A 16,597-nucleotide genomic window follows, 5' to 3' on the forward strand; every position below is an offset into this window, starting at 1 on the left:
CGTTGATAATTTGGTTATTTAGCATTGTTTCGTGAACAAGAATAAAACAGTGGTTTATAAAATTATTATCTTTCTTTTTTTCTTCATAGTAAGAAATGATCGAGGAAACGGTTCACGACGAGGAATTAAAAAAGAAGAAATAAATATTCGCAATGTCAGTAATTGGCAATTACGAGTAGCGATTTTTCACTATCCTCTTTCGAAGATATCGAATCGCCAAGCCCGCTCGATGTTACAAGCTTCAACGTGTAACAAATACAAAAGCGTATACTACATCGTGCACCGAGCTGAAGGAAAACGCTCGGACAATGCTTCTTTTCAGAGTTTTCTTTCTTCGTCTCTCTCCCTTTCCTCTCATCATCCTTTCTCTCCTTCTTCCTTCCCATTATTTATTCCTTCTTTTCTTGATTCCTCGTACGCCCGTTTTTTCTTTCTCTCTTTTTTTTTTCTCATTTTTTTAACTTTATTTTTACCATGGGATACAAGCGACTGGAACCACGGTTTCGGGAAAAAAAAAAAAAAATAATCGAGTCGATATCGATACCAGTATTACTACGTCCTCTGAATCTTCTCAACGGCCTTCAAACATGCTGATCATCAAACATCTCTTTCACCCCCCCCCTCCCCTCCCCAACCCCTTTCTTTTCTGTCTGCGTTTCTACTACGAAAACTCCATATCTGTGAACTTGGCCAATGCGTAGCCACGAATAAATTAACCATAGAAAAAATTTCTTCTTTATACAAATGTAATATACAATATACATAGCTATAATCTAGGCGTGAGACGCGTGCAACTTGCACGCGCTTCGAACGAAATAACAGCAAGGAACGCGTGTACACGCGCGTACACGTGCTCGCATTCAATATACTTTTAATGGTACGTCTATTTGCTTTCACGCTTTCTCTCCTATCTTTCTTCTCTCTCTCTCTCTGTCTCACACACACACACACACTCTCTCTCTCTCTCTCTCTCTCTCTCTCTCTCTCTCTCTCTCTCTCTCTCTCTCTCGCTCGCACACTCTCACTCTTACGTTCGGCGCATTCTCTCTCTTTCTTTCGATCATGCTCGCAGTTACTTTCTGTGTGTGCGCGTACTATTTATATATTTTATCGTGTATAGACCTATCTATACGTAAGTGTAATATCTCTCTGCATTTAATACGCACGCTCGCGTAGTAGTACATAGTCATCTTTCTCGCCCTTTCATCGCCATTCGTTCTCACTGCGCTTTCTTCTTTAAATCCGCCAGCCAGGGCCTCGTTCCGTCTCTCTTCTCCATTGACTATCTTCACACTGCATCCTTTTTTTCTTCCTTCCTTCCTCCTTTCCCCTATTCTACTAAACTCATTCTCGCGTTCTTCTCCATTCGCACACGTTTCTTATACTCTCTCAAAACTCTCTCTCTCTCTCTCTCTCTCTCACGCTCGCTTCGCACTTTCGCGCGCGCATGGAAGAATAATAAATAAAACATTCGCGACGTCAGATGTACAAACTCGTCAGAATTTCTTCGATATCGGTTTTATTTTTTCCTTTCTCTCGACCTAAATGCAACTCTTGTACTTAATGCAATTTTTCATTTGCGCTCCGTCTCGATAAGAGCGTTGAAAGAAGAGCGCGCGGACGTACGTCTCTGCTCGCGGCGGTCACAAGAAAACGCGACGATCGTCCGCAACACGGTCGGATCGACGTGCACGATCCGAGAGAGTGGTCGATGATGGGTGCACCGAGCGCACGTCGCTTGCTTCCTGCGTTAGAGTTCCGGCGTGACCGGGTCGAGCAACCTCTTCTCCGGATCCCTCGAGTCCCCGATATCGCTAGCGATCGGATGATGCCTGTTCCCGGCGTTTCCGATCGTGTTCGGGTTGCATCTGCAGCCCTGAGCGGCGTGCCGCGCGTAACACACCTCGCACAACGCGACGCAGCCCTTGAATGGCCAATAGCACAATAAGCAAGGCATGACAAGGGTGAGCGCGCCGAGGCAGGCCCACCTGGAGGCTCTCCTGCTTCCTGTGCAGGAACACGGCTCGTCCGCGCAGTTACTGGCTGCCTCGCCGATACCGCTGCCACCGCCGCCGCCGCCGTTTCCGTCCACGCAATGATAAAACAGTCCTTTCACGCAGCACAGGCAAGAAGCGTAATCGAGAATCGTCTCGGCGGAGCAGAAGCACTTGTTGTTGCACAGCCACTTGCTGGGCAACGGTGGCGGCTCTCGGCAAGACTCGCAACGACATCGGCCGCAGAAATTGCACATTATCGACAAACCGGCCGGATCGTAAGTCCTCGAGGCGAGGCTGTTGGCCGGTTCCTTGGTGAACGAGACCGGCTGTTTGGTCACAGCGTTCGGTGCCACGGTGTTCGCCGGGATCGAGCCAGCGGACACGGTCGGATTCGTCCCACTGGCTATTAAACCACGAAACGCTTGAGTCCTGCTCGCGTGCAACCGATGCGTCGCTGCGACCGACGCGTCTGCAACAACAACACCACCAACACCACCACCACCACCACTACCCTTCTGACGATGCCTCCGGTCGATCTTCGGGCAATCGGCGCCGATACCGCGCTTCTGGTCATCGTCGATGACTCGTCGCTCCTGATTCGCCCCGTGTTTGAACGGCGCCTCGACGTATTCGTTGATGGCTCTCTCACCATCCGGCCGTGGCACCGTGAGGCTCACCTCGCTTATCGGGCTTCTCGGTGGTGTGTCGTTCGATAGCAGTCCGCGGCTGTTGGTCGTGGTCTCTGTTGAAGTGTCAATGTTTCTCGGTCTGCTGCGGAACGTGCTTGACAGAGGGCTGAGTGGAGCAGTGGTGACCAACACTCTCGACGGGCTCGACTGGTTCGCTGCGAGAGTCAAGGATGATGCAGCCGGCACGTGCACAGTGGGCAATCTCGGTGGAGGGAACGGCCGATTGTGATCGTGAACGCGACCACCACCGGTTACGTTGTGCTGCTGCTGCTGTTGAACGGAATGCTGCGCGTCTCCGTCGTCGGCGTTGACTACTCTACTGTTATCGTGGCTGGTCGTACTACTAGCGACGGTGGTATTATCGAGGTTGGTCGAGGCGTTCGTTGGCGAGGAGGGTGGCCGCGAGAGCGGCGCGATCGCATTGTTCTGCGACATCGGCCGACCTCTCAGTTCAAGATGCTCGGCTTGGCAACGCGCCGCTGCGTCCACGCAACGCTTCCGGTGCTCCTTCTTCTTCTTCGCCTCCAGCTCTTGTTCCTCCTGCCAGTGATTCGCGAAATGGATACCGTTACCGAACTCAGCGCCTCTTTCTGCTCCTGCTCTTCCGCCGCTTCCACCACTTCCACTTCCTCCTCCTCCTCCTCCTCCTCCTTCTCCTCCTTCTTCTCCTCTTTCGCCTCCGCCTCCCAGCCTAACGCGACTCGACGACGGGACGATCCTTCTCGACGATCCTGTTGTTGCCGGTCTCCTTGCTGTTTCTGGCGAGGGTGGTGATGTGGAACGACGAACCGACAAAGCCGACAACGCTGCCCGTTCGCTAGCCCATTGTTCGACGGCTCTCGGTGATCCTGGAGTTGGAGTAGCGCGCTGCTGATGCTGTTGCTGTTGATAATGAGCTGACTGACTCGGGGTAGTGAGTGTCGCCTCGTTGATCCGCACTGCCCAGCCCGCGCGAGGTGGTGACACTCTCGACAAGGGCGTTCCATTAGCGAGGATGAGGCTCGGTAAAACTCCGCGTCCGCTTCCTCTCGCCCTCGCGACACGCGCTTCATCCCCACCTGAAACCATCAAACATCCGTTACTCTCCCTCTTCACTCTCTCACTCGGCTTAATTTAATTTTTCTACTCTTTATAATTCAATTCTGTTGTAATTGTTGTTACTCTACTTTGTCGACAATTTTTATAAACTGCAATTTCTCTTCGTTGAGATTGGAAAAAGCAACGAAATTCCTATAAATTGTACAACTCGAATGTTACGTTGCAATTTCCGAGTAATCCAAGCTATTTTACTTCGCTTTGCCGATGCACATAAATTGCTACGAATTGTAATCGCTTGTTATTTCACGTTGAGATCCGGCATATACCTACTCTTCGCGTGCGCGTGTGTGTTACACTCGGTTACGAGCGTAAGGATCCACGTACACGAGGAGGGGATCCTTTCTGTGAGAACGAGAGATGGGATCTGAATGAACAAAGTCGAAAGCGATATTCGGATCACACCTCGACAGACACGAAGAATCCCCGTGTACGTGGTACGCTACCTACGTGGCTTCGAGGTAGGTTTGGCCTCGGTACGTGGGCGAGCGCGGCGCGAGTGGGCACCGTGGTTCTTGATTCAGTGGTCAACGGCCCACTCGAAGCGCCTACAGTTGTGGAAGAATCGAGTATTTTGCTCAGCCAAGACCGATCGTGCCCTCCACGCATCTGCATCGTGTGACAGGCTTACATCAACGAGCAGACGATTAATTATTTCTACGAGGAGTTCTCGGAGAGAAATTCAACCCTGGCGTACGTCATTGGGATTTGGACGATCAAAATTTAATTTTATTCTGCATCTATTTGTTCGATATTTACGCTTTCAGAAAGCGAAGTAAATTAAAAAGAACAAAAAAAAAAAAAGTATTTAAAATTAATTTAAATTAAATTACAAGTCAAGATTTCAATTTTTAATCAAGAACTACGGCGAGGGAAAGCGAAATTTTGATTGCCTCGGGCGTCGAACGAGATGAGAATGCCTCATTCGCGACGAAGGGCAGACGGAATAATTAGAAAGCAGGGTAGAATGCGCAGAAACCAGATGACATTAAATCTGACTCAGATAATTCTTTCGTTCGACTGTGCTCGACCCACTCTCGAGGAACCTGCGGAACTGGAAGAAACGACAATCGCCTAGCACAAGACCAATCCCGCATCCTACACGCATCCGCCGTGTAGGAATACATCGGTATCTCGCAACGAGGATTTTCAACTTCCTTTATACTTCCACTGTTCAGCAAGGCTGGCCCACAAATTGAAACGGAGAATTCGAAAATGTTACCTTAGCAATATATATATCTACTAGTAACAAATGACGTTTCAATTATTATCGTTCTGATGACATAATTGTTCGAATAATACAATCGTTTGACTATTAAAATGTTTCAACAATATACAGAGGAGGATTCTGCTTTAATTACACTCTCAGAGGTAATAAATTTTTTGTGAATCTCGACGTATTCGTCAGTAATTCATCGGAAAACGCATTCACTGTGACCGTAACGTTCCATATTCACGCGGTCTGAACACGTGTGAACCTAAGCCAGGCGTGGAACGTAATCCTCGACGATACGGCGGTGTTTCTTGAAGAAACGTCTGACGTCGGGTCGGGTCGGATCGGGTGAGGTCGATCGAATTCGTGAAGACACGCGAGATATACGAGGAGTCGAACAGTCTCGATCGGCTATCAGCTCAAATCGGAAACAGTCGGCCCGAGTTTCCCCGATATCCAAGATTTAATTCGGCGTGAAATTTTTTTATCCGTTATACTAATAACAGGAACGTATCATTCGTACACTTCTCATTCCGAAAAACTAAATTAATCTATTAATAATATAAATTAATTTATTACATTATTAATCTATTAATCTAATAAATTGATCTATATTAATCTATATTATATTATTAATCTATTAATAATATATATTATATTATTAATCTATTAATAATATATATTATATTATTAATCTATTAATAATTAATCTATATTATATTATATTATTAATCTATTCACAAAACTGCAAACTTATACATTTTATTAAAATTAAAATTAAAGATCATAGATATATTATTTAATTTCTCTATAAATATATCATAAATATATATTATTTATATATTATAAATATTATAAATATATTTGATTGTAAACAATCTCTATTTGATTGTAAACAAAACTAAAATAAAGATTACAAATATTTAAATTACCGGTTAAAAATCTAAGAAAATTAAATTTAAATTGCAAGTCAAAAATCTAGAAAATTTAATTTCAGTTAAAAATCTAGGAAAATTAAATTTAGGATATAGGGGAGGGGGAAGTAGCCCGGAAATATCGGACCACTATCCGACTTTTTCGAACAAGGCTAGCTGAAAAAGAAATCGGACTATCTGAACGTTTTCTGTGTCGAGACCGCCTGACGTTTCCTGACGTTTCCGACCTGGCTGCCGGATAAATTTCGAGAGCACTCGTGCGTACCTACCATTCAGAGAAAATGGACTTGGGAAGAGGAACGCGCGGTGCTTATCACCGACTGTCATAGGTCAGAGCTTTTAGTCGCTCCATATGACAGATAAGAAAAAACGTTCTCCGAGTCTGTGTCCCTATGTTCGGACTAATTCTCACTCTCCCTCGCCTCGTCTCCTAAATCAATCGACAAAAAAACGAAGAAGACGTTTATTTGGCTTTTCTCGCTGCAAATCGAAATCACGATACACGTAAGCGCCTTTGGTAGTGATTTCGACACTCGAGAATAAACTAAGGGAATAGAATCCTTTCGTTCGAGAATTATTGTCAATTTACAAGTTTTCGAATTTGAAAATTTATTCAGCTGCGTGTCACTTATGCGTTGGACAGGTACGAAAACAATCTTTTCATTTTTCTTTAGAGTGAAAATTCTTGAAAATTATATAATCCCACGCGTTATTTGCTCCAACGTCCGATAGAGAATTAGCCAAATTCGAGTGAAACACGATCAATTTTCAAACGTTGATTTTGCTCGAAGAAAACCACCAGATTTAAATAGAAAGATTTTGTCTCGGCCGAGTTTTCCCATGCAGGATTATCATCCCTCGGTGACACCCTGTAGAAAAACGAACGCTGTCAACAGATAGGAACTCATCCATCGGCTAATGGGTTTCTGGAAGCCGGACTTCCACTGCCGTGGAACGATAAACGCGAGGCGAATTTTCATTGAAAAGCAGACAGCTGCTGCACGGTGAAAGGAAGGCTCGTCCACGCGAGGAATTTCGTTTTGTCACGGTAACGGAGAGAGAGAGAGAGGGAGAGAGAGAGAGAGAGAGAGATACTCGCACCGCGACACGTAGGTCAACCGGTGAACAACTTGTGTATACATTTTCCAAGTAACGATAAGGTAAGTCACGAATCAATTATGAATCACGGCGGCGGTATTACAGAACGGGAGGGCTTTCGCAGAAGATTGCCAATCACGTAATTGTGACACGATGATTGTTCCGCTAATATCCGCGCTCGATCGCCGCGATTACGATAATGACGATGATACGTCGAATATTTAGCCAACTATCTCACGTTCCCTCGACAGATTCCATTCTGTGGCCGTTGTGTCGCGTGCGGATACGATAATTGAAGCCGTTTGCAAATCGAATGTGCCACGTACTGCAACGACAACTAATGTGTTTCACGTTTCGACGCGAACACGTTGAAAACGTTGGTATGAAAAGAAAAGAAAAAAAGAAGAAGAAGAGGAGATAAGTTAATGTTAAACAGTGATAAGCGCCGGCGGTGTTCGCGTCGAACGAAATGGAAATACATATATGCGACACAAAAGTTTCGAGCGATAGAATATTGGACGTGTATGAGCTATAATGAACATTTAAATACGCCACAAATAAATGTGATATATATAATTAATGTATTCGTTGGAAAATTTCGAGTGTAAATATCTGATTTGCGAGAGAAATGTTGAATACAAAAGTTTTCGCGATTATTTCTTGTTTTTGTTAAAAGTTGGCCGTCTTAAACGAGGGGAAAGCAAGAAGATTTTGCACGAGCTCTTTTAAAACTGATATTTAATAAAAATGAAAACTGATTCGCTGCTACTACGGAAATATTAATTAATGAATATATTATAAATAGACTGCGTATATTTATAATATTCTAAATTTGAATATAAGGATAATAATAAAAACAATAGGAACATACCTAAATGGAAAATTGTCTCTTTTACATAAAATTGTGATTAATACTCTTCGTTTGAATATTTTACACGTTTCTGCATGCGTGTGTACTTTTGCGCCTTCGAACTTTTCACAAAATACACAAAAATCCGCAGTCTAATTATAACTTGAGTGATAAGTGTAACGAAACTGAATTATACGTGAACTGATAATATGAATTTAAATTGCGCGAAAAATTTTTCTATTTTAAATAGAAGTCGATCGATTAATTTTTTTGTGAAAACAAAAACCCCACGTTTTCAGCAATCAGCGGGAGCAAAAATGTTCCATTTCACTCAGTTCTGGAATTAAATGGTGCAATTTAAGTTGCGAGGCATTTGTAGGATATCTTTGACAGGATGTTAGAAATCAGGTTCGTGTAACTGTCGTCCGTAAAAAAAACGCAATTTTTAAACGACGTTCCGGTCCAGATACGTTTTAATAACGCGCCGGAAATGTTCGCGATAAGATCGGACGTGCTTCCTGGCCACGCACGTATTTCCGTTCAATAAAATTATCTGCTGCCGCGGCCAGCGCGATATCGTGCATTAAACGACGAGTTCTTTGAACGATATTGTGCCACGGTAATGATTTTTAAATACACGACCATTATTAATTCTGTTCGTCTAATCTGTATAAACATTTCCTTTAAAACAAATACACGCTTTTCAATTTCACAGTTATTAAAAGCACAAGTGCGTGTGTTCTTTTTAATTAACATGAAATACGAACATTTCATCGCATTGTGTTCGGTCTGACAGTACAATACGTCAAACCAACTTTCTATTCGAATTTGATACATCGTTGTTATTCTCTAATGTCGAGAATATACGACAGTATATCCTCGAGTATACAGTGCTAATCATCATAACCATGATTTTGCTTTAGATCATCGAGAAGGTCGGATGGAAAAGTGAATGGGAAATAGAGACGAGCAAGAGGAAACGAAGAAATTGATCTGTCGACTTACTGAAAATTCATGGGACCAGCGAAAATCCAGAAAAGAACGTGGGCTCGCCCACGCCGGGGCCGATGGAATCCTTCGGAGGCGTGTCTGCTGATTACAGCGCACCCACGCGCACCAACAAGACACGACACACCGACAGCCTCACGGGGAACGACGAAGATTCCGTTCGAACGGTTGTGAACGGGGACCCTAGGAAGGAACGTCCTCCAAATTCCAACCGCGCGGACGGGCAGCTGCTTGTCACCCTCTCATCGGTCACGTCCCGCCGTTCTCATTTCCCGCTTGTTAATGCCTCCACCGTGAGTCTCTTTCCCTGAGTCGACGGTTAACCGGGGCACACCAACGTCACCACCAACCGCCAAACAAAAAAAATTCGAGCTCGACTTTCAGAGAGCCCCCTGGTTCAAACCTTATTTACATTTCCGCCGAACGCCTTTCACTCAACGCACGAGAATTTGCCTTTTCCGCGTAAATCGTAATCGAGGTTTCACCTAGGTAGAGAGGAGAAACGTTTCGCGGACTTCCTCCCGGAGTTTCACGGACGAAAAGAGAGCGTTCGAAACCAACCGGCGCGTGGAGACGAGACGACTCGCCCGTTGAATGTGTACGAGATTTATATAATCGACGGTTCGCTCTCGACGACAACGACGCGATTAGTAACCGCTTGGGCAACTGTTCGTGGACACGAGATTAGGATGAATGGATGTGAAGTTGACACGGAGGCGAGAGAGAAAGAAACGGTGAAACGTCAAAAGAGGGGGACGCAGACGCAGGGACTGCTGGCGGACAACTGACAATGAGCTCGCCGTGAGTGAGTCGAGTTGGCTAGCTAACGGGGGAGGGGAAGGGGCAGCGCGTCAGCGATTGGGCGCAGCGTGAGAGGGGAAGGGGGGCAGGCGAGTCAGAGGAACGACGGATGAAAGAAAGAGGGAGAGAGACGGAGATGGTGAAAGACAGAGTAGAACCGAGCGGACGGCAGAGGGGCAAGGGGGACGCGAGCAAGAGGCAGTAGGACGAAACGGTCGGTGGGGCGAGGAGGGGAAGCAGGAAGGGAGAAGGTGGGAAGGAAGCCATGAATGGCGACAGCCGGCCGAGGGGACGGAGGAGACAAAAGTAGAGAGAAACGGCGAGATAGAAAGAGCGAGGCAGAGACGGAGGAGGTTGACAGAGTGTATGTGAATATAGTGTGTGTGTGTGAGAGAGAAAGAGAGAAAGAGAGAGAGGAACGAGGGCCGGTCGAGTTCCGTGCACGGTATGCCATCTGGCGATATCGTGGCCAACGACTCGTTCGCAACACGAAGCTTTTTATGAATGGGCGGAAGCTATCATTGAAGCTTTAGATTGAATGAAAACATTACCTATGTCGTCACCGTGTATACCACCGACAGCGTCGGCGCGGCGACAGTGACGGTCGTCGGTCGCCACGCTGGAGGTGGCAATGCTTGCGCGGTGATTTTTTTTTCTCTCGTCCCTGTCAAACGTGCTCTCTACACGCTTGTACGCGCCTCCTCTTCCACGCTGTGGGAAATTTTTTTTTTTTCTTTTTTTTTTCATCCGACCACACCGCACCGCCAACCAGGGGCGATGGGGAGAGGGGGGCGGGCGGTTCGATGTGCCGTTCCGCGCGTTATCGATCGAATTTAAAGCGTACCTCTCCCGAGCGTTTACTCGACACCCAAGAGTCTCCGGTCACACCGGATAAAGGATTCTAGCCGCGTCACTTTACATCGTTCATCGTCATCCTGCATCGTTTTTCGCTTTCTTTTTTTTTTCTTTTTTTTTTTTTTTTGGTGCTTTACGCACACGCGTTTTCGATCGACTTCTACGGACTTTCACACGAAGAAAACGCTGTACGTATTCGATTCGAATACGACTGTTACCGAGGGATAAGATGGGTAAACTGAAAGAACGAGGCCGGGTACCGTTACGTTTTAATAACGATGCCATTCTCGAACCGGAAGAATCTCTAAGGCTTATTAAGTAACCGGATCGCATCTCTCGACGAGTTTATTTAATCACCTGACCACGTGCCTGCCCGCGCCAGTTCGATCTTTCGCTCAACATTTACGGTATCTATCCCATTATTTCCAACACCGCTCTCGTTAATATTAATTGTTCGTGGCGATAAATCGTGACGGATGTTCCCGTTAGGATCAACTCGAAAGTCGCTGTCGTATTTGCACCGATCGGTAACGCAATCAGCAAAAGTGGCGATCCAGAAGCAATACCGTTACATTTCACGGAGAAACGAATCCCGAACTACTTTATACCATTCATTCCATTTATATTCCGTCTTTGAATATTGCAACGATATCTACGAGAACGGGATATCTACGCGAGAGTGAAACGGTTTACCGAAACCATAACCGAGGAACAAATGATGGGAGAACTTCCAAACATGGAAAAGTAGAGAAACAGATCGACCGCTTTTAATTCAACTCAATAACGCATCGTCCAAACTCTAGTATGTGAGCCTAAATAAAACCTAAATAAAAATGACTGGCCTGGCCACTTAAATACCCAAGAATCGAACGAACGACAGATTAAAAGATCACGGACGATAATATCTATCGGGTCGACGAGTGTATCACGGCTGAATGAATTTCAAGCTACTGTTCACGCTATTGCGTTGATTCAGCGTAATAATAGCACTATGCGCGTAAAGAGTGGATTGGGTAGTACGAGGAAGAATCTTTTCGTTTCATTTGGTTCGGTGTGTTGTATCGGAGGTTCGTTCGCAGCGAGTAAGTCCTTCGATCACGCTTGTACGCGGGACGGAGAGAGAGAGAGAGAGAGAGAGAGAGAGAGAAAAGTTGGAGGAACGAGTCGAGCCAACCAACCAACCAACCAACCAACTAACCAACCAACCAACTAAGCGAGTCGAACATCAACGGACGAGAGAGGGCGCAGATGGAGAACGGAAGAAGAGGAGAAGATAGGCGGTCTCGTTCTACCACGTTACACGCTTCTATATTTATCCCACTCATTAATTCTATCCTCGTCGTGCACCGTTCATTCATTCCAACATCTGTCTCGCTCTATCTCACCCTACCGCGCCGCCCGTCGTTGTCGCGTCTCTCTCTCTTTCTGCCGCGTACGCACGTTCATTCATCTCCTCTTTGTCCTTCCCGCTGCCCGTGCTTGTACTTTCCACTCCCGTTGCTTCCCGTCTCACTCGCCGCGGTTCTCCTCTGTCTCTCTCTCTTGTTCTCCCCTTCCTGCGCACGGGACGTCTTGTCCCTTTTCTACCTTCTCCGTCCTTCTAGCTCTGGTTCGTTCACTCAGTCGCGCAACTAGCCACGTCGCTCCCACTCACTCGTACACCCCACCAACGACACACATCCGCACGACAGATACCAATAGCGTAACTACAAAATCCGCCTGGTTACGCGCATCGCGCGTAAATCCGCAAGTCTCGTTCTCAATTATTAATTCGAGTTACTCCATTTATTTGCGAATAATATTTTTTATATTTATTATTACTGTAATAAAGTAATGAATATTTGTATATTGTAATAATGATAAATATTTGTAATATTTGTAATATTTTTATATTATAATAATAATAAATATTAATATTTGAAATGATATTTCAATTATTTTATATTACTCCCCCCTGTCTTGAAGCCTCGTGTAGCGTAATGCTCAATTTTTTTTAGTCAATCAATACGCGAACATATAAGCAGATATGAATAGATAATCAGAATATATCCGAGATATAAATATATATACTTTTTTTTTTTACAGTTGAAGATGTTAGTTTTCGGTCTTACGAGAGAGATGCCGATTTGCTTGAAAGTTTTGCGTGATTTCTCGGTGATTTTTCAGCGTGGCTCACGGAGAAAATACGGAAGTCGAGGAGAATTTTCAAACGGAAATGTTATTATCCGTAGCCGGGGCACGTTCGCGATTTCTTTTAACAAAAAATTACACCGAGTATTATCTATCCGTATCGCGAACCTGCCGATCGTGTGTCAACGTAGATCCTAGTTGCGTAACAGCGTATTTCCGGGTCGCGCGGTCCTTACAGCGCCGCGCGAAAACTAAATAACGCAGATAAGACGATATCGTGTTCGACGTGTAATGTTTCATCGGTGTGTGTGTGTGTGTGTGTGTGTGTGTGTGTGTGTGTGTGTGTGTGTCTCAAGTGTCGAGCCGATACCGCGATATTACGAGCTTATGGTTCACCGAAGCACACGCCGACGGCATTTTCCAACTGGCAGTTCACCGCCGAGAAAAATAATCGCAGACTAAAATCACAATCGAGCGAAATCGCGAGATTTTTCAAAGAAAATTACGTGAGTAGCGAGCTCGAGACTCGATTCTCTACGGGGCTCCGCGAATTCGACAATACGCCACTGAAAGTGTAGAAAGACAAGCGCAGGAACGTTAAGCGAAGCGGGCGAACAGCGAGCGAGCGAGCGAGCGAGCGAACAGCCAAGTAAACTTTGACGAGGGCTTGGCTCGCCTCCGAGCAAACATCTCCGTGCTCGAAGAAAATTTCTATATCAAATAAATTCCAATCCCAATCCCCTTACCGCCGATCGCAAACCGATCGACCAATCGGAAGGCACTGAATTAATTAGCAACCGCTAATTAGCAGCTCCAATTTATTTTTCACACTGACAGCGTTGACTATTTATAACATTTAGCATTCTACGAGTAAATGATTGAAATTGTGTCTCTGATGAAATTAATTAACGTAGGCGCTGAACGTCCTATTGTACTTACGAAACGCACATTATTATTATTATTATTATTTTTTTTCTCTTGAAAATGACACAAAATTTTGCAAAATTTGACTTGCACTTCCGTCAGAGATATGGGAAAGCCGTTAGAAATATCCAAATACGCGCAACCAAAAGTAACTTGAGTTTCCTTGCGTTGCCGTTATGTATCCAAGTAGCTACGTCAATAACGAAGAAACGTGCACACACACACACACACGGTCGACTAACGAAGAAGAAGAAGAAGAAGAAGAAGAAAACACTCTGTGGAACGAAATAGCGTGCAATGGGCGCGCGGAGCAAAGTTAGCGAGAGCGTCAAAGCAGCCAGTTTATTTCGAGCGTTTCCGATTTCGCGGAGGCAGACTCGCGTGCCACTGGCGAAGCCAATTACACAATGGTTCATAAAGGAGCTTCGTATGAATTCCAACTGAAAGACGCAGTGGTTGCGAACGTGGTCCGGGGCTCGGACGTTTTTTTTTTTTTTTTTTTTTTTTTTAGACTGGCGTGCGTCTCGGAACGAAGCACGAAGAATTGGGTGAAAATGTCCCTGTTTCACTGATACTCGAGCAATACACGGGTGTAATTAATAATTAACGTATCCGCGTTTCGATCCGTGTAACTTTCAGTACTGATCTTTCGGTCCAGATAGCTGGACGAACATGAATATTTCATACAGGACTCTGCTTCACGGACTTCTTGTTCGCTTGTCTTCTAAGTTCGCCAGCGCAGATAACGAAGATAGATTTTATCGTATCGTTTTTTTTTTTTTTTCAATTCGTTAAGTTGCTCATTAGATAGCAATAAGCAACGAGTAAAGAACTATAGGTAGAAAAAATGCTAGAAACCTCGGTTTCGAGAAAACGTTGTACATCTTAATCGAGATCTGACACGGAGAGAAGACACGAAACTTACATATTCAACTTCAGCGAAACACGTGTAATAGAAATAATCAAAACCATTTCGCGTGTTTTCAAAAATTACGTGGAGATCGAGATTCGGGTGTGTTTAAATGTGTACCTTTCTATTAACCTCTGTATTAGTCACTTGCGCTGGCGACTGACTGCGGACCATAACGAGCGACCAAGCGACCGTATACAATAATTCGTCGCCTTTCTTTCTGAGCTCGTCGGTTACGATACCGCTGGACAGAAATTATCGATTAAGTAACAAATTGATCATTCGTTTTTTTTGCCTATTTTGTTTTGCTCAAAAATATTTTTTTATACTTAAGCATACTTGAAGCTGAGAAAATATTGCAACTTCTCGACGTGCGTGGCAAGAGGTGAAGCGTCGCGTGTATCAGATACCAGCGAATTTTTCTATTCGCCTAATGCGCGTTACTGTATATATCTAGCGGTAAAAGTGAAACAAACGAACGCCGGGTGCTAGCGGTGGGAGTTGACGATGATCCAAAATATTTTTCTTTCAACGGGCTGTGTCACGGTACGTCCGTTCACAACGGGCTGTACAAAATTAGAGCCGCACCGTCGAGTTATTTTAATGAGAATTCTGCTTCTCTCGGTGTGTCAAGATCGCGGCGATTCAAGCAACCCCGTTTGGCGCTATAACCGTCGACAAAGCTGCCGTGTCTATGCACCGAGCACTGTGTCTTTTAAACCCCGAAATTCTAGTCCTCGCGGGGAAAGTCAAGGTTCTGGCAAGTGTAACAAATCCCTCGAGGGGGGAAAAGGGGAGATTTTATTCGTTGCTGCCCCGAGACCGACACGTATTCGACCACTCGAACGTGGGGCACGATTTGACGAAACAACACCGCAACAGCCACCGATCGATTCTTATCGGTTGCGAGTGTCTTTGCAGAGGTCGTAACATGGACATCTAATAAAAATCGCATTTTCAAATGAAACAAGCTGTATTTCGAAAGGGCCGAGCTTCGTATCGCGAAAGGAAGGACACTGAATTTTACTAAAATCTCTGGCAGCTTTTGGGAATAGTTGTCACTCGCGGAGCTCCGTAGGAAATCTCTTTTGACAGATACCCTGTTGACCCTCTCGCGAATATTTCTCTCGGTATTAAACGTGAAATCTTTACATCTCATTCAACTACATTTTTCTTCTGTGTCATTAATAATTTTGCATTAGAAATGACAGTAGTTGTCATTATATCTACACTGCCAAACCAGTCAACATGAGCGAGATTGTCTGTTCCTTTAATTGCGAGAAACATGCGCAAGAGTTGGACACACATCACAGCGGTAACTTTCGCTCGTAAGTGTAAAACGTATTGGGATTTTATTAAGTGCAATTAACCTATTTGAAAATGGATGATTATGATGAGAAAAGTTAGAAAGTATAATTTTACTTGTCAGGAGTGCTGTGTACTACCATACATATTAAAGATCAATAGATACACATACAGTGAATACTTCTCTGCCTCTGTACGATAAATTGGCAATGTCAGAAACATCCCTTGAGAACTAAGAACTTCTCAGCTCGATGTTTTTTCAACTCACTGAGAACAGAAAACGAAACCGTCTGCAATGACGATCATTCGCGAAGCTTCGTGACGCGTTTCCATGTAATAGTCTCCTATCGGGAGAGCTTCGACTCATCGTGAAAACTGGGTTTCGTTGCTCCATTCGCAATGAAATCCAAGACAGTCTACCACGATTTTGACGAAAATCGAAAGCTTCCCAACTCGATACTATTAAACAACAAAATATTAACACCCACTTCCTTCGAGTTGGAAAAAGTTACAAGATCTACGCGGTAGTGTTCAAGCTGGAAGAGAAGCAAAGAACATTCCAATACCATTACCTGGATCTTTTCAGCTGCCTTTTCTCATTTCCCATTCAAAAGCCTAAGCGATAACTTCGGAGATATTTGAAAGGAAGAATAATATTGTTCTTGGAATTCGTCGCTTCTGCTAAAAACGACGCGGCATTAAAATTATAAAAATATAATTTTATATTTCATATGAGTATTAATGTATTTATTAATATAAATTAATAATATTTAAATATTTATTATTA

The 16,597-nt window shown here is 44.5% G+C and overlaps 1 protein-coding gene across 1 annotated transcript in view; it reads right to left on the reverse strand.

The window, feature by feature from the left end:
* Positions 1-1,534: 1,534 nt before the first annotated feature.
* The window catches only part of LOC122538418, a 35,405-nt gene continuing 20,342 nt past the window's right edge, over positions 1,535-16,597 (reverse strand). The window contains exon 3 of the mRNA XM_043672465.1: positions 1,535-3,744. Coding sequence (XP_043528400.1) covers positions 1,751-3,744 — 1,994 coding nt within the window. The 3' untranslated portion in view covers positions 1,535-1,750. The remainder of the gene's footprint in view (positions 3,745-16,597) is intronic.

Source organism: Frieseomelitta varia, unplaced genomic scaffold, assembly GCF_011392965.1.
Source record: "Frieseomelitta varia isolate USP_RPSP 00005682 unplaced genomic scaffold, Fvar_1.2 scaffold_996, whole genome shotgun sequence".
In the NCBI taxonomy this organism is placed as follows: Eukaryota; Metazoa; Arthropoda; class Insecta; order Hymenoptera; family Apidae; genus Frieseomelitta; species Frieseomelitta varia.